The following is a 26,722-nucleotide window of genomic DNA, read 5'->3' as shown; positions in this document are numbered from 1 at the left end:
CAATGCAAGCCCAACTTTATCCATGGCATGAACATAATCTCATAACCCTTGAACTATGGGAATTATTAGGTCAACCTGCACTACAAGCTCATCCTGTATGAATTTCTTTTACACATAACGTAAAGATGCCATGTCCACGGTACTTTGAACATACAATTTACATGTAAACTAACCTCCTTGATTGCAAATTTTTAGTGATTGAGTTTGTATTGGAAGCAAACTTAGTTCTCGAACAACAATGGATTATTGATACCAATGCAAAACTATGTTTCATTAGCAATACGATCACCTTGAAGACCCACAACACGAAGATAGTGATGCCACTTTGTGACAGGGAGAATCTGACACTAAAGGATCTTTATGATACTGCATGTAAAAGGCTACAAGGCCCCTCCCACAAAGCTCCTCCACCTAAAAACCTACCTTCTCCATCGGAGGCCCTTCTTGATAAAACCTCTGTTCCTTCCGCTCCATCCTCACCATCAAAAGAACAAGCCTCCACCTCTAATTTCACAACCTCGCAGTCGATAGCCTATACCAAGTCATCATCAACCAACACAGCTTGGAGCTTACTCTGGCAAGGGTAACCCTCCACAACCTTCAACATCAATAGATCCTCTGCCCAAGCAAATAGTCTCTCCAACGACGATTGCCATTGATAATACAGACCTACCCTCTACATCAGCAGTACCTCATGAAAACCTCTACTTTGAAGGCCCTCAACCAACCTTGCCAAAGGAGTCAAAGGCTTCTATCACAAAAATCTCGTCATCGACAGCCTCTCTTGAAAACAAACCTAAACCATCAACGAGGACGACACCGAAGGTCATCACTGCTGCTTACAAAGGTAAATCCATCCAAATGACCTCGCCATCGGCAGCCTCTCATATGAAGACCCAAGCATCATCATCCATGCTGCCCAAACCAAAAAATATCACTACTCCTTTGCAAGAGGAGATGCTAAGAAAGGTACCAAAACTTCAGTTCCACAAAAGAAGATACATCCACCGCATAAGGAAATGTCAAGATATCTTCATTGTATCAAAAGGTGGGTGGAGAAGGAACTATTAATAGCGCAAGGCTACTATGAGGGTGGCAATCCGATTTAGCTACCTCGCTAACAAAGGCAATGCACACATCGCAAATCTCAAAAGCCTAGAAAGCAAAGTACTCGTCAATCTCTTCTACAGCAAAAACCCAAAAGATCCCTATAAGAACTTCTTCCAACTCATCAATTATGGGTTCCCAAGAAATTATTGCAAACACAAGGATTGTATGAAGGTAATGAAAATGTGTGGATCCCCAAGAAATCCACAAGATCCTATCAACTTGCATAAAGAAAACAACCTCATCAACAAAGACACCAACCCCCACATCGTAAGATCAAAAATGGGTGCCTACATGCCTACTCATTACTTAAGGGTATGTATAATGGTTATTCCACCATCTAGGTGCCCAAGGCCATCAAAGAAAGAATAGCCTCGCCACCAACCTCTATGCCAAGAAGAAACACACCTACGTCTCGAAAGGTGTGGCAACCAAAGCCACAACAAGCAGACTCCAAGAACCCTCTTCCGAAAACGGAGAACCCACAAGAACCTGCTTGCGCTATGAACAACAAGGAGATGCAAAAAATAACATCATCGAATGCATCAATATCTGAAGAGCTAAATCTTCAACTTCAGCAATTACTCCAGCCACAATGAAATCAACAAAATGCTCAATGGTACAATTCAAACTATTTGCCAACCCACTCTCAGAGCACAGACGCCCTTGAAGCTTAGCAGCAGGCATAAGAAAGGGCCCTAACACCCATGAAAGGCAGCATGCACAAAACAGGTATGAATGTTCACGCGTGAATTTCATAAGATAATCACACCGTGAGTATTCTAGGTTTTCCACGCCTAGATAAGCCACTCAAAAAGAATCATAAATCATGCTTAGTACTTCTCAAAAGTCAGGAAAATAATAAAGGACCAGAAACAATGGCTCAACGGCACTTTAAATCATATCAAGGTCTTCACAATGATCCCATACTTCAGAAAATAAGCTCAGAGATTTATTTTTTCGACGTGAAAAACCAGCAGATACTCACGATCGTGAATATCTCAAGTTTTTCACGCCTAAAAAAGTGCTTCAAATCTCACCTGAGGTGATCACAGGCTTCCACTGGGCCTCAAGAAAACCTACATCTAGTTAGAATCATAAATTAACAACATTTAATCGATGTGAATATCTCAAGATATTCATGCCGTGAAAAACCAATCTGGTTTTTTATGTCAGGAAAAATGTTCAAGAATGATAGTTTTCACATTGATCACATCTTCTTTTCTATAAGTGAATCATTCTAGCATAATTGTGCCTCAAAATGATGACTATTTTCAGATGTGAATATCTCAAGATATTCACGGCCATGAATAGTAGTCTGGTTTTTTGCGCCAGAAGTTCTCACTGTTATGAGTGGGGAAACCCATTGACTTAGCTGAAAATCCCTTTGATCATGGCTTGAACCACGTGACTCTAGGCCATGTGCTTCTTGAGATTCGGGAAACTAGTATACCCCAAAGCATGAGGCAGGGCTATGGAATGTTGATCCCGATAATCTTGGTTTTAAGGCATGGACGATAGGACCATTTCATTAGCTGTAAAACCTTCTTGAAATTTTATAGAAATATGGGATTTGAGTTTTGCATCACAACATTGAGTAAAATTTGCATTTTGTGAAGAATCCCAAAAATTTCAAAACTTCATAGAGAAGAACCTTACGTACTGCTAAAATTATGGTCCTCCACAAAAAATTGAAAAAGAAAGGCTCCAAGTAAACCGAATCCAAACACGTACTGATAGCCAACAACTGAAAAGGAAAAACAGAGAATATTGAACACCATGATATATTTATTTAATTAGGTAGCCCGGAATGTATGACCACCATTGTCTTAACGCTTCAAAATTTAATGCCACATGTTACTGCTTACTGTTTGTGTGCATGCGTGCATGGGGTGGGGGGGCTCACCAATAATGTCTTGATTCCTACCTGTCGCAGTTGTTGTATTTGAAAAAAAGGTTGATGTCAGGAATCCCAAAGCAATTTGCAAGTTTACATACACAAAGTAGAACAGGATTTGAATGCCATACGAATTCAGCTTGAAAAATTTGAGGCCTGTGAATATATTCCAAACAAGATAATTAAGGCATGTCACAGAAAAGGGTGAAATGAACAACAAAAGGCGTACAAGTTTTGAAATTACAAAAAATGACAAAATGACAAAATAAACTCATTACTCAAAGGAAATGTATTTTTTTTACTTTTAAAAAAACTAAGGTCCTTCATAAAAGAGGAGAAAATTTTATCCCTTGCACTGAGCTATCCATCTCTTCTGATGTAAAGGGAAATGCACATGCATACTCTCACCACTTCACATGACCAAAAGCCTTGAGGTCCAAAAGCATGAGGCATACAGTCTACAGATAGGACCACTTGGGCAGCAAGTTACAAGCGCACACTCAGTTGCAAGTGTATATAACTAGTTGCAAGTGTGTAAGACTGCAAGAGTGTGATACTTGCAAGTGCCGGACAGGTTGGAATAGAACTGTGAGCAAAGAGTCCCCAAACTTATGTTCCACCATGTCAAATGTCCCCACCCCCCTACACCCCAATAAGCCATATAGCTAATGTTATTAAACATTATACTGTTGGTGAACTGTCATGTCATATGGTTGGAGTTAAGATACTTTACCAATAAGAGAGCCAAACATCATGAAGCACGCCATATATATTAGTGAGAGTAAAAGAAAAAAGCAGTAAGTCATAAGCCAGTAGGCCCCGTCTCCAAGTCCATGCATCTTCATCATTATTCTGAGTTTTTGTTGTTTCTCATACACCAGAGTTGAGATAATTACCTAAAAAACAAGCAGCACCCAATTTCTCGTATGAGTTTATTTCCGTGAATGAAGAGGAGCCATCAAGAGCCAACTTATGTTTGATAATCCGTATTTTAACAGGTTGACTGACTTATAAAAACAACGAGTGTATTATGACCTAGACCAGAAAGCCTCTTTTCAGAAAACATAATAGGTTTTTACTACATACACATGTGGGGGTAGCACTTTGTGGCAAATAGGTCTTTTTCATTGTGAATACCCAAGAAATATGATTAAAAACCCCAAAAATCATGGTACCTTTCAGAGGATGCGAATCACAGTTACAGCACCCTTTGTGCATGAACGTGGACATGAGCATGTGGGTATACAAAGGTGTGCATGATCCTAGCAAAGGTGTGCTTGATATGCTGGCACCCCGCCAACGGGAGGAACTTGCTATTGGAATGGAGAAAACAAGCTTGGGGGTTTAACTATTATGTGGGGACTTACATACATATGTTTGCACACACACAAGTATGCGCAAATGTGAGATTGTGTGAATGGGAGCCCACACGAGGACTTGAGTACTACCTTTTTATGCCAAATCAATGTTTGCAACCCACTAAGAGGCGTGACTTTGAGTGGGAAAAACAAACTTGGGGGTGTAACTATTCAAAAATCCTATGTATAACATGCATTCAAAAAGCAGTAACCTTTGAATCTTGGTCCAATGAAAGACCCCAACAGCTTTTTCCCTGAAACAAAACCCTAAATTCATCTTCAAAAAGATATTTGAAAAAAACTTATGTTGAGCCCACATGCTATCTACATAATTTATAGTGGCCACCACCCACACGCCCTGACCCCCCAATACCCCCTCGGACCAAGAAAAAACGTAAGGCCAATATGTCCCCATCTCCCACATAGTAACAAGAAACGGCCGTTACCTAGCCAAAATTGTGGAATGCCGTTTCTGTTTCCGTTTCCCCGTTTTCTAATCTCATCTAGGGATTTTTCCCCCACTAAGTTTTGACTTTTAAATTATAATCTATCCCAAGTTTCTCCTCTCTCTCTCAACTTGTTTCACCATTTTGAATTACATCTACTAAATAATGTTAAAGCCATGGCGTTTCCTAGCCATTTCCATTTCCTAGTTTCCAGCCATTTATGTTGCATGCAACTATGATCTCCCCTCCATAAAGGCCTTTCTAAGTTTAACCAAACTAGAATGGAAGAGCCTTGCTAAAACAAGGCTCAACAAATATGGTCTAGAATTGTAGAAATCTGTGGGGTATTTAAAAATTGTAGATAAAAGGAAATACTTACAGGAAACAACAGCTGGATCACCCACATAAAGAATAGTGGCCCAAGTAGAGATGAAAACTCTAGTCTCAAGGTCGTAGTTGATTTAGGCATTTCTGAAATAAACCACAAAGGAAGTTCTGCACTTGACCCTCTCATGAAACGTAGAAAGGCTTGAGCAACCTGTCCAAAAAAAAACATATTGGTTACATTCCAAAGCACTCAAGTTTTCTGCGATTTGAAAAAAGGTAAACAAATTACTAAAAGAGCTAGTCCAAATCTATAGATAGAAATGGGCTGACCAGCTCCCCAAGTTGTGGGCACCCATTTTTGACCTCAGATGGTCCCCCCTTTTGGTGCTTCATTCACCTTGATTGGAAGCACATTTGCTTCAATGCAGTCTTATAACCCAAGCATACTTAAACTGTCCCCCTGGTGGAACATGAATTCTAACAGCTGTACTCAGCATGCCTTTTATAATATCCACCTAAACTATTTTTCACAACATTGGTCGAGTGTCAATATGCGGAGACCTGCCATGCTGTCCAATAACCGTGATGGCATGCAGCCACGCATGCTCAATGAAATTCTCCCCAAATAGCCTGTTCTCTCTCTCTCTCTCTCTCTCTCTCTCTCTCTCTCTCTCTCTCGGAAGAAAGAAACGCTACCTAAACAATAAAACAGATACTACCACCTGGAACAACTACTGTGAAAATTTCACAAAGAAGTAAGAAGCTGTGTGAGGATGCACGGGTAGAGAATATAGTCTGTGACTGGTCATGCAGCATGCAAAATAGAGCATCCACCGCTGGCTACACAACTTAGACCCTGCCTCATATCCAACGCCATATTCTCCTCAAGAGGATGGCATGTGGATGGCAGGAAACCTGCAATAGACACAAAAACCACATCTTATCCTGTCTGGTGGAGGCAATGCATGGCCAAACATGTCAATGAATTCTGAAGTCACTCCTCTAGCACACTAATGATACTGTAACCTTGAAAAAACAAGAGAGAACTTCACGATTGAGTGCATAGCAGGCCCTTGCATGGGCACTTTATGTCCTATTCCCAAGCCATTGCACAAGACCAGATTCATCACTCTCCCCAACAGAGACAGTATCAAAACAAATGGAGGTGTGCTCCTCTCGCAAACTTGCCTTCTTTTTTCACCAGGACTCCCCTATAGCAGCCAGTATTTGTGTGCAAATTTTTGGCCTTGTCTTTCAATAAAACTCTTGCAATGTTCAGCTGTAGGAGTCTATAACTCTCTGTAAAGTTGCAGTCTAGGCACATAAAGCCATGCACTACATTAAAGGAAAACCAATGAAAACCCTGTACACAAATGGGTTTATTTTACTGCATAGACATCACCTCGTAAAAAAATCCATACATAGGAAGGACCTGGCAGAAGCTAGAGAATCTCCTAGTGATATACTCAGGATACAAAATACATAGTGACTTATTTCACTCAAATAAACATCCTTATTAGTGTTATAAAGGCTAATTTATTTGAAAAATCAAAATACACAGTTTAAGAGCCTACCAGGTTCATGGATCGAGGCAATCGAACCAGCCCAGGCGGTTTGTTTCCGGAGGGATTCCTCAGGGTATCATTATACCAAATTGTTACATCAAGCTTTGCTGGGGACGTGTTTCCAAAATCAAATGCTGTTCAATACAAAACAATAGGGTTCAGAAGAAGAAATTAACAATTAGTGTTTGCAGTGGTCGCTAAGGTTGAAACCTGCAGATATCTCATTGATCATGCTACTTGGGTTTCCTTTGTGATATCCTTGAAAAAGCTCCTGGTTTATGCTCGTGTAGTTGTCACGCCACAAGAGTAGAACCTCCAAACAACTGTAATCTGATGCAGTGCATAGGCCAGGTAAGACCTTAGAATGGTAACTAGAAATTCCAGGCAAACTGGGTCTCATTCTCATATATACATACATTACATGCATGCATACATACATTATCTGCATAATATATATGCATAAATACACACACTCTTTTTTTTTAAAGACCATTGTTCTATGACTTACTCACTGTTCTATTACTTTACTGTACAGAGAGAAGCACTCTCATTTGAGTGTTTTTCATTAATTCACAAAACTAAAAACAGTGGGAAAAAAAATCTATATGTATCTAATCTAGCTGTTGGAGCTGATGGCCATCACATAAGGATTGGAGCAATGATTGACGGAAGTAGTAATACTTATCAATCGAGGGTGACTCGAAAGCCAGTCGATTAAGTGCAATCCAAAGTGACCACAGAGCCCAAAATCTTGTCCATTCCAAAAAAGGAGTCATTCGTGCTAGCCTACTCTCATATCTGCCAAAGATCCAAAAGTTATTGGAGAAATGTGTACCAGGAAATCTGGCAGTCAAGCACGTAAACTATGCAAGAAATCTTGGGTGTCAATACAGTGCCATAGCAAGTGTTGGATGGTCTCATTAGAGGATGAGCACCTCGGGCATTGAGTAGTAGTAATCTTTCTTTTTGCCAAAGTTTTTGTCACCAGCCAGGACATTTCCCAATATGAAAGGGGTCTGGTGGACTCAAGGATGTCTAAACATTTAGGAACTACAAGCTTTAGGAATGGGGGATTATCATGGGATACGAAGGATCACACTCCTAAAATTTAGGAGAGTTGCTATTTTTGGCCTGACTCCAATGGAAATTCTGTTCGCATCATTACAACAGGAATAGAGCAGATACCAAGAGTTGCCAAAGTACCTATGACAAATGGGCTACTAGTTGGGATATTTTTAGAGGTAAAGATTATGGGAGAACCCATCTCTTAGATTGGGAAATGTGGAAAGAAAGTGAATCAAAGTGAGATAAGTGGCCTCACACTTGTCAGAAAGTGGATCAAAGTGAGACAAAAGGCCTCACACTTGTCACTTCAGCTATTATGTGTCTCTCCACTTGTCATTATAGCCTTCTCTTGCCATTTTAGCTCATGGGAGGCCCAAATCTACAAATTGGAGCCCTCTCTCTTTATTTAGGGAGGCTCTCTTGTTGCACACTAGCCTCTACCACCGTTACAGAGGCTGCCCTAATGATGGCTACTCTCTTTTTCTCTCTCTTGAAGGCTGCCCATGAAGTATACCCGCTGTTGGGGACTGTTTTGGAGGCTTCCATCACGAAGAAATACTAAAGGCAAGGTTATTTAATCATTCTATTATGATTTCTAGCCACTGTGCTTGTTGTACCAACCCTTGTACTTGTTGTACCAGCCCTTGTACCTACTGTACTAGCCATTGTACCTATTGTACTGGCTGAGTGGAGGGCTGTACCGGCTGTTTTCAGATTCTGTACCAGCCAATGTACATGCTGTACCGGCTGAGTGGAGGGCTGTAGCTACTGTTTCAGATTCTGTAACTGCTGTACCAGCTCTATTGGTGCTACCCTGACTTGTGTTGGTTGCCCATGGTGCTGCCCGACTTGTTCATGGTGATGTATATGGTATATTATTTGCTTCAGCTGAGTTTTTCTCACATATGGCATCTTGAAGATCCGTGGTGATGGGGAAGATCAGTTCCCTCATGGAAAGAGGTGGTTTAAACACATTCATGGTATATAGGGGATTCTTTTGATGATAGCTCGTGTGTATGGTCCAATGAGAGATAATATGGCATCTCCCATGGGGAGGTAATGCCCTCAAAGCTTGTACATGATATTTTCTCCTTGTGTAATAAAATACTCCAAGGGGGGAGGGGGTGGGAGGGGGTGGCGCGGGAGGGTGCAGTCCATTCTGACCTCTATGCGGTGTCACATGTGCAAGCTCCATTTTCAGCATTTGTGGATGTTTTGTCCAGCTTTTATGTTTTATGCAAAGTGATGATGGATATGTGTTAAGGCCATGGCCATGGTTTAAGTGTTTAATTGCATTAATGGTCAAGTGTTTTGCGAAACCCCCTAGAAGTTACAGTTTTACCAACAGGGAGTACTCCTACAATACATCCATAGTTGTTTCTCGTACGCGTACGAACAAGTTCGTACGTACGAGTCGTACGGTACGATACCGTACGAATTCGTACGATACCGTACGAATTCGTACGATATCGTACGGTACGAGTTGGGTTCCCCCCCCCCCCCCAATTTTTTTTCCTTGAAAAAAAAAATTCCAAATGCAAAAAAAAAAATAGAAACCCTGCTTTACGAAGATCCCAAATGCTCGCAATACTTCGCAACTTTCGTGTCCACTCATATTCCATATGGGGTTGTGGAGAGACCTAAAAAATCTGGCGAGGTAGACGTAGGATGAGAGAATCTTGCTACATCACTTGGGGATCCCTGGTATAGGTAGGCTAGACAATTAGATTCTCAAGTTATGCACGAAGGAGAACATTTGGACATGGTCATTTTGATCTAGAGAGGAGTCCCTAAACTTATCACCCTAGATGCACTCCTCGTATTTGTGCAAGGACGGTCCCTTAGTCATAAACGCTACACTGGGAGACCTTTGGTATTGCATTACCCATCCAGGTTCTTTTTTGGAGACAATCGGGAGATCCAACCGGAAGAGACACATATCCATGTACTGGTTTCTCAAGCACTGTAGACTCCTCCCCTCCCAACCTTCCCTCACATTCAAGCTTGAAGCTCCATAGCTTGTAAGTGTAAAAAATAAAAACCGTATTTTATCGCATGATATCCGAAAATTTCATATTGTACCGAAAATTCCGTACGGTGTCGTATCGTACGGTATCGTATTTTCGTACCGTGACAACCATGAATACATCTCAAAAAGAATACTTGTTTTAATGGCAGTTTCCTTTTCCATACTTTCTGCATAAGTTTGTTTCCACCATTTTGCCACTTATTCATATGCCATAACATGTTTGCATGCTCCGAGAACCAAGGCTGTGGAATGATCAATCTCTAGACTCTTGCTACTGTGATTTGTGAGAAAGAGAACTTTACTGAAATAAGTGTCTCCTGTCTTTGTGGTTTACAATCTTCCCGTCTACTGTGTTGAAGGTCTTGTAACACATTCTCAAAGGGCTACCATGAAAGTCTATAATGTATTTCCAAACCCCATCTTCTTTGAGCCTGTGGGAAAAACACACCCCTCAGGGAATACGACATCTTGCATAGTACATATTTCTTTAATAGACAAGAAATAAGATGGTCCATGTGTTGTAATCGCTAACGGAGCAGCAAAAGCTCGACTCCAATGTATATTTTCGTGCCTCAATGAATTCCCTATCTGTGGAGATCTAGAAAAATGTAGATATTGAACCATTTCTTTCCAATCAGCTATCAATCTCCTTCCGTATGGGCAGCCAGGAATCTGCCGTGCACATATCCAAATAGTATATCCCAATGTTGTAGCTACCATTTGCCCTCTGCCTGACGCTGCTTCGCTGCCCTCTGCCCGTGTGCAGCACTCCTGGCACTTGCACAGCGCCCTCTACCAACCTGTAGCACCCGCCCTTCCTCAGGCTCCTAGCATTGCTCTGTGCGTAGGCTGTCCGCTCCCAGAAAAATGCAGATATTGAACTGCTTCTTTCCAGTCAGCAATCAATCTGCTTGTGTATGGGCAGCCAGGAATCTTGCCGTGCACATAACCAAATAGTATTTTCCCAATGTTGTAGCTACCATTTGCCCTCTGCTAGGCGCTGCTTCATTGCCCGCGCCCCCCTGCCCACTTCGCGCCCTCCACCTGTGCGTGGCGCGCCCGGCACCTGCGCAGCACCCTCTGCCTGCCTATCGCACCCGGCAGACCCCCGATGGCCCGCCCACAGATGCGGCTCAGCATGCAGCCTCCGGGACACCTGCTCAGCCCACAGAGACCTCGGATTGACAGCCTGGACAGGGGCGCCGTCGAGGGAGACAGCCACATCAGCATGCCCAGAGACCGACGCTGCAGTAGTCATAGCCTCAGCATCACTGCGTTCCAGTGAGGAATAGCTTTGCTCCCCTCGAGGAGGAGACCCCAGCGCAGACCGAGGATCAGGAGATGCCAGCACCCCCCCCTTCGCCCCCACCCCCCCCCCCCCCCCGTCCCTCCCTCCCGCCTCGCTTCCACATTCGCCTCCTCCCGTTCCCGCTCCCGCTTTTTCAGTGGCTCCTTCCCCACCCCCTTCTCCCCCCCCTCCTCCCCCTCCGCTCGCCTCAGCTCCCCGGGAGGCACTGGCAGTACCCTGGCGCTCACCTGCAGTCCGGCGGGCACTGAGCACCGACCTTGCTCGAGCACCGCAGAGGAGACCTGCCATGCCGATTCGTGCTTCACGGATATCCTCTATCCGTAGTCGGCTGTGTAGTCTCGACACTAGACAGCGCTCGGAGGCTTTCGACTACTCCTTTACACGCCTTTTTGGAGCGGAAAGCCCCCATGAGCCAGCACCCATCAGAGTTCATGTGGTGATACCTCCGGCCCGAGGGGAGGAGGCACTTGATTCAGCGGTGGCCTTCTCCTTCCCTCTGTGCGGCACTAGCGACGGGGAGTGTACTCTGGATCTCGCTCTTAGTATTTTGAAGACTCAGGCAGTTGAGTTTTCTCACCATGTGAGCGATTTGGAGATGACAGACGTGATAGGCCGACTCTCGGAGTTGGCACATTTCTTTGATACCGGGAGTGCGGATGCCTTCGGTAATCAACATTTGGTGGTTCGCATAGTGGTAGACCTAGCATGAGACCCTGGCTATGTATGCATACATGAGGTTTCTCTCTCCGAGTGGGAGGCAGTCGCTATGGGACACAGCCACTGGCGCCTGGTCCGAGACTCTTGCAGCACACCGGGTGGGCAGATTCGTAGCCCCTCGGATGGGGATTACTCTCCATTCAAGCGGCTTGCGAAGGCCCGCCGTATGGCTGAGACAGCCTCCACCTCAGCAGGTCATCCATGAGGATCATCTCATGGAATGTACAGGGCCTTGGCGGCGCACACTATGTACGCTATTGTGGTTGCTTGAGGCAGGAGCTTCAGAGATGCCTGGTTGGGGGCAGTATTGATATTGTGATGATGCAGGAGCACCATTTGAGTGAGAGCAGGATTCGAAGATATGGTTCGGTGATGCCTGGTAGATGGGACACATTTTAGTCTGCAGGTTTTGGCCCCTTGGGTGGGCAGGGAGGAGTATGTATGGTCATTGCGGATGTATGGCGGACGGCAGGCCATTGTGGATCGCGGGGTCATTGTGCCTGGTAGAGCGCAGTATGTTATTCTGAGGATGCACGATGAGCACTTTGGTGTGCTCAATGTCTATGCGCCCAACCATGCTAGTGCCAGAGCAGAGTTCTGGACCCTTGTTACAGATGCATTGCCCGAGGCCGCACATTGGTGTGTCGGGGGAGACTTCAACATGCTTGAGGACCCGGCCGATAGGGTGGAAGGCAGTCATGTTACAGTGCATGGCACGGAGCTTGCAGCTTGGGAGCGATTTTGTATGACACTGCGGATCACTGATGCATGGGGCTTTCTCCCGTTCTCAGGACAGTCTTAGTTTTTCTCGGTCCGGATCGCTGGCAGGGAGGGACTAATCTATCACGGATTGATCGCTTCTATGTGAGCGACAGGTTCGCGGAGCGTGGTGGCTCCGTTGGCATTCTCGCTGGCACCTCTTTTTCAGATCATGCGCCAGTTATTTTGACACTTGAGGGAGGACACGGGAGACCAGCTTGCAGTTGAGGATCCCAGAGAGGATACTTACAGATCCCAGTCTTTTTGAGGACATTGAGAGGATATGGCATGATAGCCAGAGCTCTGACCTGGATGCAGTAGGCCAGTGTGCCCAGGGACTCATCGAGCTCAGCTCTTTTTTGCACGCTACAGCCTTGACACGGCTGGGAGAGACACGAGAGCGGGAGCGTCGCTTGAGATGTAGCCTTGCTTTGCTCCAGCGTCTTTAGGAGCAGCTGCCTACATGTGAGTGGGTGGCGTCCCAGCTGAGCCAGGCACGCCAGGAGGTTAGAGAGGCAGAGAAGCAGAGACACGAGTTCTACTATCATCGCCAGGCCTCTCAGTGGACGCAGCTTGGTGATAGAGTGACTGGGGAGTTTTTTGAGATCACCGGACCTCGCCATGCTCGAGCAGGAGTACGCCAGCTCAGGAGACAGGATGGATCGTTAGCCACTAGGCGCGGGGAGATTAGAGGTATTGCCACTGAGTTCTATAGAGACCTGCTTTCAGCGGAGCCAGCCACGGAGGCACGTGATGCTTGCACACAGACTGTGTGGGCCCATGTGCAGAGGAGGGTCACAGATCGTATGCGCACAGTTTTGGGTGAGCCCCTTTCAGAGGATGAGCTTGTTGAGGCTTTGAGGGTCCTTCCGCGTCATAGTTGCCCTGGGGAGGATGGATTGACGCCTGCCTTTTTTATGTGCTATTGGGACCTTTTGGGGCCAGGCCTCCGCAGGGGCTTTCAGTATGTTTTGGACACTGGGGTGATGCCACAGAGTTTTTCAGAGGGCTTGATCTTTCTTATCCCCAAGGGGGAGGGAGTGTCAGATGATATTCGGCATTGGAGGCCTATTACGATCCTCAATACTGTCTGCAAGGTCCTAGCAAAGGCCTTGAGTTTGAGGATCCAACCCTTCCTTGGGGAGTTGATTCATGCTACCCAGACAGGATTCGTCAAGGAGCGCAGTATCCTTGACAACATTTTCACCTTCTGGGAGGCGACGGCCCGAGCTAGATTTCTCGGTGAGGACTTGGTCGTGATGCTTCTCGATTTTGAGAAGGCATACGATAGAGTCGATTGGGGTTTTCTAGAGGGCACTATGCTTCGCTTGGGTTTTGAGCCAGACTGGATTTGAGGAGTGGCGGCTCTATATTCCACAGCTCGTAGCCAGGTGTTGATGGCAGGAGGACGGAGGTTGAGTTTTGAGTTGACCAGATCAGTCCGTCAGGGATGCCCTCTTGCCCCGTTCCTTTTTCTTTTCTTTGCAGAGGCTATGAGCATGTATCTGACAGCAGAGGTTGGTTTGAGAGGACTCCAGCTTCCAGTCCAAGGTGAGGACCTGCTCGATTCTGAGTTTGCTGATGACACGGGATTGTTTCTGCATGGCTAGGAGGCCAATCTACAGAGGGCAGAGCAGTCGCAACAGGTTTTTGGTGTGGCTTCGGGAGCATTGATCAATTGGCGCAAGAGAGTGGCTTTTTGGATCAGTAGCGCTCCCGCTCCGGCATGGAGCCCAGACCCGGGTTTTAGATGGATTCCTCCTGGCACAGCAGTGCGGTATCGGGGATGCCAGATTGGACTTGATTTGTCACCTGAGCAGCAGATCGCCCCACTTCTTCTGAGCATTCGGAAGAAGCTTTTATATTGGAGTACAGCTCGGTTATCCTTGGCTGGGAGGGTGGTGGTGACAAATCAGGTGCTTTTAGCAACTATGTGGTACATCATGTCTTGCTGGATTTTCTCGAGCTCTTGCATCAGCCAGGTACAGAGGCTGATCAGGAACTTTCTTTGGTCTAGGCGGGATGGTCAGCCGGCCCGGGCTAAGGTTGCTTGGGCAGTTATTACTCTTCCGCTGGCCCAGGGGGGCTTGGGCATTATAGATCCAGCTGATCAGAGTAGAGCCTTGTTGGGGAAGCTTATTGTTCGGGGGCTGCTTCCAGGCGCTGAGCCTTGGAAGGAGCTTCTTTTTCAACAGGGCTGCAGGCTAGAGCTCCCCCAGCAGGGGGCACTTGGGCACCAGAGATACGGTGGATCTTCATAGAGATGAGGAGGACAGGCCTTAGTAGAGGATGGGAGGACACATTTGCCTTGAGCATCCTGCGAGCTTGGGAGTTGCTGAGACCGGGGCTTTCTCAGAGACCTCCCACTTGTGATGAGGAGCGGGCTAGACAGCCGCTCATCTGGAGCCCCGTGGTACGCAGAGCAGGGTCATATGCTGGGTTCTCGGGCTCGTCTAGCCTGGGGACCATTGGCGGCAGGCCCAGCACGCAGTTTTGGAGATTGGCAGGCCTTTTGCAGTCTCCCGGAGGAGATCCAGGCGGAGAGGCTGAGTCACTTCAGAGGGGGGCTGATTATGAGGGATGACATTCAGGAGGCACTCACTGAGGAGTGGTTCACGCCTTTCAAGCCAGCGGCCCCACGGTGGATGGGAGCCTTTACACAGTTGGAGATCCTGATTGCTGTCAAAGCTTGCACTGAGGATGATAGATGCCTCTACTATGAGATACAGGATGAGGGTAGACTTCAGAGAGTGGAGGCGGAGTCGCCTTTGGCTGCATCGGAGCATTGGTGGCTACAGGGACTCTCACAGGAGTTCCTGGAGGATTTTTGGACCAGGCTCTGGGCTAGCCGACAGGCACGCAGGATCTCGGCTTTCCAGTGGCTGGTTGCCCGTAGGGGCTCTGCAGTTGGCACCTGGCTTGTCTACAGTGGCCTTCCGTTGGCCTGCGTCCGATGCGGCCACCCATTGGAGACACAGAGACATTGCCTATGGGACTGTCCACAGGCGCAGCAGATTTGGCTGAGGATGCTGCGCATTTTGGCCCCCCTCTCTCTAGAGGGCATGTATACGTGGGGAGTCGCTGCTTGGTTGACTTCGTCAGGGCCAGCTCTGGGATACGAGACGGAGCAAGAGTTGCAAATTGTCCTGTCAAGCCAAAGCAAGAAACATCGAGATTGGAAGACCATTAGATTGACATCATGCCAAGAAGCTCCACAAGAGGAGATTATGAAGCAAATGACCGAGCTATTGGAAAAGGGTTTGATTAGACCTAGCTCATGATCTTTTTGCTCCCTAGTCTTATTGGTTCAGAAAAAGGATAGTTCTTAGCGAATGTGTATTGATTACAAGGCTCTTAACAAGATTACTGTGAAGAACAAGCTTCCAGGATTGACCATATCCTGGATAGATTGGATGGAGCCACTATCTTTAGCAGGATTGACTTGAAGAGTGGTTACCATCAAGTCAGGATTATTCCAGCGAATATTCAGGACTACTTTTGGACTCTATGAGTATTTGGTGATGCCTTTTGGTCTTACCAATGCCCCCGCTACTGTCACGATTGTGACTTAGTTCATTATACACAGTCTCCTTATGATTACAGATACTAAAGTGACATGATTACAGAGGACCCCTACACTTGGATGGTCACGACTATTCGCTCTAGAGACATGCCTGTTCATCAAGAGCCACACTCCTTCGACGACTGGTCACACCCCTTCGCTCTAGGGTTGCAACTCTTCACCCAATGGTTGCAGCTATTCGTCCAAAGGATGTGTCCCTTCGCCTAGAGTCATGACTATTGGTCATGGGATGTGTCTTTTCATTCGTGTCTCTTGAACTCCTATATAAGGAGCCTGTTGTATCACACTTTCAATCAATCAATCAAACATCTGTGTTCAAGTCTACTTTCAGTTTCAGTCTTAAAATACACAGATAGTGGATGAAATACTAAGTAATAACAGTAATCCTCACAGTGGTATCAGAGCAAAATTTTTTCCTAGGCCTACAGTTGTGAGCCTCTCACCCTCTCCGCTCTACTCCCCTACCCGGTGTTGTATGGAAGCAGAAGAAAGATGGAACCTACATCTACAAGTATGAGGTAACCTAAACCTTCTTTCTCGATTCACATATAGAAGACAGATGCACAGATCTGTGTGTGGCGTACCCGGTGAGTGTGCAGAGATTTCCTGCTGGTAGCCCTTCGTGTGCCTCTTCATCGGGTTGTGCCCTTTCGTGCATGGGTTCGCATCCCTTCACACGAACGGTCATCAAGTCAGCCGGCAGGTACCCCTTCACCTTGGTGGCACTCCTTCCCCAAGCGATGGCACCTCTTCACTATTGGCCGCTGGTGCAATAAGCGCTACGATTCAGCCAGCGCAGCCCTTCATGGGTTTTTAATACACGACGACCTTCCCATCCGGCCAGCCCATTAATCTTGGGCGGCCCTTTTTATTAACCCACGTACTCTTTTGATATGTCCAAAAAAAAACAACAACAACAAAAGCGAATATGGGGCCAGCGCAACGAATTAGTTCGCCGGCCAGCCCATTCGCTCCCCTCGCACGCTGTTCCAGGGAAGGTGCGCTCCTCTCCCACGCTGCCACGCCAGGGACTTCTCTTCACTCTGGCACACATTCCCCTTCTCAACCAGGCGTCCAATGGAACCCAACAGCAATCAGCCCGCGCCTTACATCTCGTACATAGACGAGGTCCCGGAAGCTATATTGCCCGAAAATCCTCGCCCAGCCCCGGAAATAATTATTATACCCGATACACCCACACCGGAGCCCGCCCCATTACCCGAACCTGTTGCAGAACCTGTTCCGGCTCCAGTTCATGTACCAGGTCCCCTGGACTTTTTATTATACGTCAGTCACCGCCACGCCACTCAGTTCCAGGCGTGGGTGATCTGGCATATTTACTTGACGTGTCCAGCACACCATCTTGCTCATTACGAGTTTATTTTGGGACGGTACCCACATCTTGCATATTTCCTGGACGAGTGCCGTGTGGATGCAGTAAACCGGATCATCTCGCTTCAGCCCTTGGTTCGAGTATACAGCGAGCTCATTGTGCCAGATTACACTCCCTTAACCCCTGCAGAGACACCTTCTCTCGACGAGGTGGAAGACTTCGAGCCTTCGGAGTTAGGCTCCAATTTCTTAGCAGAATCGGGAGACGATTCACTGTCACTCTCTCCTCCGGCAGTACCACATATTTCACCAGCTTCTCCGCGCTACTCACTCTAGCAGATCCAACATGCCATCTATCTCAGAGGAAGAGGGCCAACAACAAGACGAGCAAATGCAGGCCATTACATCATTACGCGAGCAGATGGAGACACTTCAGCAGACTTTTTCGACAAGTCTCTCTACCATCAGCAGACGACTCGACCAATTGCAGCGGCCCCATCCAGCGCGCACACCAGCCAGTGATCCACAACCATCTTCTTCAGAGACTTCGGTAGCAGAAAATGAAGATAAACCAGATCCAACTGCCGAGGTAAACAATGCAGAACTCCAACTTCTTTATAAAATATTTAATGCTACACAAAAAAAGAAACTCGATGTCAAACTGCCTGCCCCTTATAATGGTCGCCGCGACAAGCGCGTGCTTGACCAATGGATATTCAAAATGGAGGTATATTTGACCAATACCGATTTGGTCGAAAGCAAGAAGGTGGCTTTAGCCAGTTCACTACTCAAGGATACAGCACTTCTATGGTGGCAACGACGTGTTGCAGATGGTAAGCACACTCCTCCTTGGGATAAATTCCGGCGCGCCCTCCACAGGGCCTTTGAACCTGCCAGTGCGGACTACCATGCCCGGTCTGCTCTCCGCTGCCTGAGGCAAACAGGATCCTCAGCCGCGTATATCACAGAGTTCCAACGTTTAACTCTGGAAATTGAGAGCCTCAGCCCCGCTGACAAGCTACACAGCTTCATCGATGGGCTTGAACCCAACTTACAGGAAGATGTGCAGAAGTTTAACCCTCTCACCATAGATGCTGCCATTGCCTACGTAGAGCGCCTTGGAGATCTACGACGACAACCTAGGACATCCTTCTTTGGCAATCGGTCCTCAAACAATGCTCGTTTCTCCCAGCACAATCACAGAGGAAATTTATCTCAACCTGAGTCTCAATATTCCCAATCCTCTGGTCAGCAATCTACTCGGCAACAGCCCTTTCGGCCTAGATTTTCAGGTCAGGCAGCAGCCTCACAAACAGGATCCTCTTCCAACAACAACAATCGGAATCGAGGACGCAACTGGCAAGGTCGCCGACCCAACAATCGCCGCAATTTTCGCCGCGATACCTCAGCAGGTCAGCAAGCCTCTACATCGGCACCTTCAACCTCTCAAGCCAACCCTCCAGGTCTTTGCACAATTTGCAATGGACCACACAGGTGGTATGAGTGCCCAAAGCGTAATTCTCGCCATAATTCCAACATGGAATGTTGCCCAGAAGGTGAACATGGACATCCTCATCATCCTTCTGCGCCAGAAAAAGGCAAGCAGGTGGTTCATGCAGTGCGAGTTTCTAAAGTTGTCAGTGCTTTAATGCTGAATGCCCACAACCATACTTCAGTGCCTGTTAACCTTTCCCATCAAGTTTTGAGCTTATTGGGATTTATTGGCCAGCATCCTATCAATGTTCTTGTTGACAGTGGATGCTCAACTAATTTTGTGGGAACTACTCTCGTCAGCAAGTTGCGATTACCTACTCAGCAGAGTGCGGAAGTTTTCCAAGTGGAACTTACAGATGGTTCTTTCTTGCATTGCAGCAAACGGATTCAGCAATTGCATTTTCAGATTCAGGACTATCAGGATCAGCTGAATTTCTCTATTATGTCTTTGTCACACTATGACATGATCCTTGGACAGTCTTGGTTATATGAGTATGATCCTTTGATCAGCTTTCGAGATCATTCCATTCGACTTTATCATAATCATCGAGAAATGGAATTACGAGGTCTGTTTAATTCTAAGCCGATTACTGTGGTTTCTGCTATGCAAGTCAAACGCTTAGTGCGTAAACGCGACAGCACTTCTGCTTTAGTTATGTTGCGAGAAGCAGAAGACAATACAATTGACCAATCGGAATCCTCGCCATCAGATATTTCTTATTTACAGCAGCCCTTCTTTCAACCTTATATGGATTTATTTCCCGACGAGCTGCCAACGACATTGCCTCCTCGACGTTCTGTAGATCATACGATTGATCTAATTCTTGGACAACCACCGCCAGTTCGAGCTCCTTATCGAGTTTCTTATTCAGAGTCTCAAGAAATTCAGAGACAATTGGCAGAGTTGTTAGATAAAGGTCATATACGTCCAAGCAAAAGTCCTTTTGGTGCTCCAGTTTTATTGGTCAAGAAGAAGGATGGATCTATGCGACTTTGCATTGATTATCGTGCCCTTAATAAGCAGACAATCAAGAATAAGTTTCCCTTGCCTCGCATCGATGAGCTCTTTGATCAGTTGCTTGGTGCGAAGGTATTTTCGAAGATTGATCTGAAGTCAGGCTATCATCAAATCAGGATTCGAATTGGAGATGAGTATAAGACAGCTTTCACAACAAAGTATGGACATTATGAATTTTTGGTCATTCCTTTTGGGTTAACCAATGCCCTAGCTACTTTCATGACTTTGATGAATGACATCTTTGGTCCTTACTTGGATAAGTTTATCATCGTTTATCTGGATGACATTTTGGTCTTCAGTAAGACTTTAGCAGATCACAAGCAGCATTTGCAGATTGTCTTCGACGTACTCCGTACGAATGTCTTGTACATCAACAAGAAGAAGAGTCAGTTTTTCAAAGATCATGTGGAATATCTTGGACACATCATCTTTGGACATGGTATTGCAGTTGATCCTAAGAAGATAAAGGTCATTGTTGATTGGCCTTTGCCACTTACAATTTCAGATGTGCGATCTTTCTTGGGATTAGCAAATTTTTACCACACCAAGGTTCACAAGTTCTCAGATATTGCTGCTCCTTTGACGGCCCTTACAAAGTTAGATAAATTGCACTGGTCACTTGAGGCTGATCTTAAGCATGCGTTGACAACTACGCCTGTTTTGGCTATTGCGGATCCAACTCAGCCGTTTGACGTCATGACAGATGCTTCGGATAGAGCATTTGGAGGCGTTCTTATGCAGAATGATTGTGTTATTGCTTTTGATAGTCATAAATTTTCGGCTATTCAAACGCGATATCCCGTTTATGACAAGGAATTTTTGGCAATTGTTCATGCTTATAGAACGTGGAAGCATTATCTTCTTGGTGCAGATTCAGTGGTTAAGACAGATCATCAGTCTTTGACCTACATCTTTACTCAGCCAGTGATGAATCCTCGTCAAGGACGATGAGTTGAATTTTTGGCAAATTTTCACATGGCGATACTCTATGTTCCTGGATTACAGAATGTGGTAGCAGATGCTTTGAGCCGCATGCCTCGAGCTACGAACTTTGCTATCTCAAATGTGCAGATGGAGATTCCTGCATGTTTTAAACATGAGTATTTGACAGATAGAGACTTTGGAGATGTCTTTCGAGCTCTCAAATCTCTTCATCCTACTGTTGCAGAAATGAATATGTTTGCCGCATATATAATTGCAGATGATTTACTTTATTACTTAGATCGCATTTGTGTTCCTCACAATGCATCTTTGCGGAAACTCCTTATTCAAGAGCATCATGAAGTACCCTTTGCAGCTCATCCTGGAATTAACAAGACATATCGTCTGTTATCAGCAACATACTTTTGGCCGCAGATGCAACAGGATGTTATTAAGTTTGTTAAAGCTTGTCACTCTTGTCAAATTATGAAAGCTTCACGACAACTTCCTCAAGGATTGCTTCAGCCTTTGCCACTTCCTCAGGAAAGATGGGAAAGCATAAGCATGGATTTCATCACTACTTTGCCGCGTTCGCAGAAAGGCAATGCTCAAATTTTAGTAGTGGTTGATCGGTTTTCCAAAATGGCACATTTTATTCCTTGCAAGAAGACAGTTTCTGCTCCAGATCTTGCAACGTTGTTTGTACAGCATATTTTCAGAATTCATGGATTGCCAAGATCTATTGTTTCTGACAGAGATCCGAAGTTTACTGAACATTTTTGGACTTCCTTATTCAAATCTCTTGGTACAAATCTCTTGTTCAGTTCAGCTTATCATCCTCAGACAGACGGACAGACAGAACGGGTAAATCAAATTTTGGAAGAAATGCTTAGACATTATATTCAGACAAGATTAGCTTCTTGGGAAGAATATTTACCTCTTGTGGAGTTTGCTTATAATAATTCTCCGCATTCAGTCACTGGAATGACTCCTTTTCAAGCAGCATATGGTCACACTCCGCTTGTGCCTACAAACTTTGTTCTTCAACACAAGGTGGCATTAGCAGATCAGTTGATTCAAGAAATGCAAGATATTCTTGTGCAAGTTCGAGACAGACTGGTTCATGTTCAGCAGAAATATCAAAAGTATGCGAATAAGCACAGAAGGCATACTGAGTTTCAAGAAGGTGACTTGGTTTTGCTTTATGTTGCACCGCATCGATATAAGACAGTAAAGTCAATCTTTCCGAAGTTGCGACCGCGTTTCTATGGTCCATTTAAAGTTATAAAGAAGATTTCAGTTGTCAGTTATAAGTTGGATCTTCCACCATCTTGGGGAAAAATTCATCCGACATTTCACATCTCTTGGCTCAAGGAATACATACAAGGAGATTCATCTATTCCGGAGTTATCTTCTTATGTTCCTGAGATTGAAGATGATCACATTATTCTTGTTCTTGAGAAGATTCTTGACGTTCGTCAGAAAGAAACACGATGGAAGATTACTACAGAATTTCTTGTTAAGTGGATGGACTTGGATGAGTCAGATTCTACTTGGCAGACAGATGAAGAAATGCAACAATATCCTCAACTCCTCCAAGAATTCTTTGGCAGACGACCGACTCTCATTTAATCACATGGGTTTTATTTTAAATGGGAGGAAATGTCACGATTGTGACTTAGTTCATTATACACAGTCTCCTTATGATTACAGATACTAAAGTGACATGATTACAGAGGACCCCTACACTTGGATGGTCACGACTATTCGCTCTAGAGACATGCCTCTTCATCAAGAGCCACACTCCTTCGACGACTGGTCACATCCCTTCGCTCTAGGGTTGCAACTCTTCACCCAATGGTTGCAGCTATTCGTCCAAAGGATGTGTCCATTCGCCTAGAGTCATGACTATTGGTCATGGGATGTGTCTTTTCATTCGTGTCTCTTGAACTCCTATATAAGGAGCCTGTTGTATCACAGTTTCAATCAATCAATCAAACATCTGTGTTCAAGTCTACTTTCAGTTTCAGTCTTAAAATACACAAATAGTGGATGAAATACTAAGTAATAACAGTAATCCTCACAGCTACTCTCAACCAAATGATGGAAAGAATATTCGAGCACAGAGAAAGTTTGCAGCTACTTTCTTTGATGACATTATTGTGCATTCAAAGAACGAAGAAGAGCATCGAAAGCACTTGGATATGGTATTTCAAGAATTGCGGAAGCACAAGTTGTATGTGAATGGCAAGAAGAGAGTTCTTTTTGTCAGAGATTCACTACTTGGGCCATATAGTGTCCAAAGAAGGGGTCACGATGGACCCACATACGGTCAAGGCTATTATGGAATGGCCATAGTTGACTAGTGTGCATGTAGTTCGAAGTTTCTTTGGCTTATGCTCTTATTACAGGAAGTTCATCAAGTGATTTGCCATGGTAACAAGTCCACTACATAATTTGACAAAGAAAGCCGTGGGATTTCGGTGGGCCAAAGCTTAAAGAAATCTTTTGAAGCATTGAGACTTTATGCTAGCAAAGGATCAATGTTGGTTATTCTAGACCTTTATGTGGTTGAACGTGATGAGATGATATTGGAGCAGTCTTGAACCAAGCAAGCCATGTTCTGGCCTATGAATGTCAAGGACAACAAGGTAGCAGATGCATTATCTCGGAGACGCTTGAGCCATGCAGTTTCTATGGATTACCATAAGGATTTCACTTTGATAAAGGATTCTTATGCTACCAAAGAGGATTTCAAAGATGTTTTGGAACAAATTGCAGAATGAAGATTTGGTGACTTTTTTATGTCATCAAAAAGGGTTTTCTTATGATGTAAATCCAGGTTACGTGTGACACAAGGAATTGAAGCCAAGGAAATGGAAGAGTGCCATGCTCCTTCCAACATGGAGCATAGAGACACCTTGACTACACTTCAAGCTTTGGAGAGCTACCTTTTATTGGCCTAGTAAGAAAGACATTAACGATGCCAGATGACCCATTGGAAGCCAACAATGCCAGATATATTAGACTTCGCAGTCGAGATTGGATTTCGCAGTCGAGCGGTCATTGCGACCAGATGGCCTAGATGACTATATTGGATTTTGCACTTAGGTGGTCATTGCGACCAAATGGCCCAAATGACTGTATTGGATTTCGCACTCGAGCGGTCACTGTGACCAGATCGCCCAGATGATTGTATTGGATTTCATAGTCGAGTGGTCAATGTGACCACATAGCCCAGATAACTATTGATAAACTCTCGAACAGTCCTAGTGACCAGATGGCCTTGAGGATAGTCTAAGCGGTCCTAATGGCCAGATGGCTCAACATGGTTTTGATGAAACCAGACAGGACAATCCATGAACATGAGGATCATTACTTGTGCATTGCATACTAACGTATGTTTAAATTTTTTTGATTTTGTGTTATTTTAGATGTATGGACAATGCTTGGATTTATGGCATGTGATAGTCCACTGGACTCCAGAATACGTGGCCGGTACTTGGAATACCTAGTAGACGCGAATGATGCATACTTGTTTGTTGACTAGCTTGTGTCCAGTTTTTGCAAGAGGTAAGTATGCATTTATTATATCTAACACATATGACAAGTCACGAAGATGTACCATCAAGAACAAGGACATCAATCAAAGAAAAGGCATTGAGATGTTGCCAGATGAGCAGATAACACCACAGATATGGGGAAAGACCAGATGCACAAGCTCAAAAAGATGGAACTACTATCCTTGACATATATGGATGTACTTGATGTACCTTGAAACATATGGATGTACTTGATGCACCTTGAAACATATGGATGTACTTGATGTACCAAGGACATATATATATATATACACCTAGATGAATCCACGAACATGCCCAAATTCACCTGTTACTGCCCAAATTCACCTCTTAGGAATGTGCATGTTATATACTCATGGTAGTCAACCCACAAGACTATATAACTATCAACTCCATTATGCATAGTATGGACTAGATACTACGACATCCCCACTAACGTCATCAGTGCCCAATAGTGGGTGTAGAACTCTATATCAAGATATGCTCTCACATGCACTCCACACACACACACACACACATAAGAGCATATATTCACACAAAGGCCTTCGTACTGAGTTAACCTCCAGAGATGCAGGGCAAACTCAGCCATAATGAAGCCTAGCACTAAGGGAAATAGCAAATAGAAAGAATTAGTACAGCAAATAAGTAGTTGATATGGCAAATGCACCACTAAAGATAGAAAGAATTAGCACAATCAATATCAACTGGCCGCAACAACATGCCCAAATTCACCTTTTAGGAACGTGCATGTTATATACTCATGGTAGTTAACCCACAAGACTATATAACTATCAACTCCATTATGCATAGTATGAACTAGATACTATGACATCCCCACTAACGTCATCAATGCCCAATAGTGGGTGTAGAACTCTGTATCAAGATATGCTCTCACACACACACACACACACAAGAGCATATATTCAGACAAAGGCCTTCGTACTGAGTTTCTGTCAAACCTCCGGAGATGCAAGGCAGACTCAGCCATAATGAAGCCTAGCACTAAGGGAAGTAGCAAATAGAAAGAATTAGTACAGCGAATAAGTAGTTGATAGGGAAAATGCACCACTAAAGATAGAAAGAATTAGCACAATATCAACTGGCCGCAACTCGGACGAAAACTTCACAATTGTCCGCTCCCTCTATCATATCCCCCATCAGCCACCTCTACTACCCCCACCCACCAGATCCCCACCCCCCCCCCTACCTCCTGCACCTTCACTAAGAGCATGGTCCTCAAGGTCTCCATAGTCTACATAATGGGTGAGCCCAAGATCACGAGGGACTCTACCAAATACATTTCACATGCCGATGATACCCCGGCGCTCCTACTAGCCTACATGTTCAATAGAGCCCTTTGTGAAGGATTTCCACCCTTTTGGCCCACTAACACCATCACCCTCATCCTCAAAGCCAGAGATCCACTTGATCCTAATAATTATAGGACGATCATGATTGGCCACACATTGGCTAGACTCTTTGGATCGGTGCTAGAGGTGGAGCTCAATTCATTTGCAGAGAGACATGGATGCATAGCCTCACGACAAGCAGGCTTTCAGAGAGAAGCTACTCTACCCTTGACCACATCTTCACCCTCCGTGCCATCATTGAGGAGGGTAGAGCACAACATCATAGGATTTATAGCTACTTTGTGGATTTCCGCAAAGCTTTTCATATTGTACCCTGAGCCCACCTCCTACAACATGTACAAGAGATAGCAGTCCCATTTGACATGGTTTGCAGCATCATTGCCCTCTATGATTCCGTCACCAGACAAGTGAGCGCCCTAGGAGGTACGTCGCAAAAGATTTCCAGCACTATTGGGGTGAAACAGGGCTGCCCTCTATCACCCACTCCTTTTGGCCTCTACATTGATGAGATCTCGAGCTTCATTGACAGATTGGGGGGGCTGGTCCCACACTGGCAGGCATACTGATCCCCCTACTACTTTATGCAAATGAGATCGTCCTTCTTTCGGATTCAGCCAAGGGGCTTCAGAGACATTTGGATGCCTTACAGGAATTTTGCACTCAGCGACCTCAATGTTAACCTTGGTAAAACCAAGGTAATGGTCTTCAATACCTCTTGCCCCTTCACATCCAAATTGAGCTTCACATACAGAGGGGATCCTCTGGAGATCGTCTCATTTTATGTCTACCTCGGTATCACTTTCAGTGGCCCACGCTGCACGATGCTTCCCGCAACACGTGCTAG

The 26,722-nt window shown here is 45.1% G+C and overlaps 3 protein-coding genes across 10 annotated transcripts in view; 2 read left to right on the top strand and 1 right to left on the bottom strand.

Annotated features, from left to right (window-relative positions):
* Nucleotides 1-26,722, bottom strand: part of LOC147636941 (ABC transporter A family member 8-like) — a 93,553-nt gene that overhangs the window by 8,216 nt on the left and 58,615 nt on the right. For 5 of the 8 annotated variants that reach the window (XM_086800528.1, XM_086800526.1, XM_086800522.1 and 2 more), the window contains 6 exons: nucleotides 6,911-7,030; nucleotides 6,710-6,834; nucleotides 5,188-5,346; nucleotides 3,738-3,900; nucleotides 3,035-3,160; nucleotides 2,771-2,854 (listed from right to left, as the gene is read on the bottom strand). In XM_086800528.1, coding sequence (XP_086656654.1) covers nucleotides 2,771-2,854; nucleotides 3,035-3,160; nucleotides 3,738-3,900; nucleotides 5,188-5,346; nucleotides 6,710-6,834; nucleotides 6,911-6,932 — 679 coding nt within the window. In that variant the 5' untranslated portion in view covers nucleotides 6,933-7,030. Of the gene's footprint in view, nucleotides 1-2,770; nucleotides 2,855-3,034; nucleotides 3,161-3,737; nucleotides 3,901-5,187; nucleotides 5,347-6,709; nucleotides 6,835-6,910; nucleotides 7,031-21,864; nucleotides 21,969-26,722 lie in introns of those variants that run through there. The other 3 variants (XM_086800530.1, XM_086800523.1, XM_086800524.1) reach the window with 3 other exon arrangements.
* LOC147636943 (uncharacterized) lies at nucleotides 17,124-17,830 on the top strand. The gene has a single exon (XM_086800531.1). It carries the CDS (start codon nucleotides 17,240-17,242, stop codon nucleotides 17,828-17,830), a length of 591 nt encoding a protein of 196 aa, XP_086656657.1. The 5' UTR covers nucleotides 17,124-17,239.
* LOC147636942 (uncharacterized) lies at nucleotides 17,841-20,957 on the top strand. Its single transcript, XM_086799932.1, has 4 exons — nucleotides 17,841-19,952; nucleotides 20,013-20,186; nucleotides 20,268-20,358; nucleotides 20,455-20,957. Exons 1-4 carry the CDS (start codon nucleotides 17,841-17,843, stop codon nucleotides 20,955-20,957), a joined length of 2,880 nt encoding a protein of 959 aa, XP_086656058.1.

The sequence above is a fragment of the Cibotium barometz genome, chromosome 7 (assembly GCF_041138505.1).
Source record: "Cibotium barometz isolate CiBa-2024 chromosome 7, ASM4113850v1, whole genome shotgun sequence".
Taxonomy (NCBI): domain Eukaryota; kingdom Viridiplantae; phylum Streptophyta; class Polypodiopsida; order Cyatheales; family Cibotiaceae; genus Cibotium; species Cibotium barometz.
The sequence above is the reverse complement of the archived record's forward strand: the minus strand, read 5'-3'. Positions and strand labels throughout refer to the sequence as shown.

Bases quoted from the DNA above. Each gene is read 5' to 3' on its own strand.
- LOC147636943 (XM_086800531.1), top strand. From the start codon at position 17,240: ATGGAACCCAACAGCAATCAGCCCGCGCCTTACATCTCGTACATAGAC.
- LOC147636942 (XM_086799932.1), top strand. From the start codon at position 17,841: ATGCCATCTATCTCAGAGGAAGAGGGCCAACAACAAGACGAGCAAATG. The intron at 20,187-20,267 runs GTCATTCCTTTT...TACTTGGATAAG, and splicing joins ATGGACATTATGAATTTTTG to TTTATCATCGTTTATCTGGA. The intron at 20,359-20,454 runs GTACGAATGTCT...ATGGTATTGCAG, and splicing joins GATTGTCTTCGACGTACTCC to TTGATCCTAAGAAGATAAAG.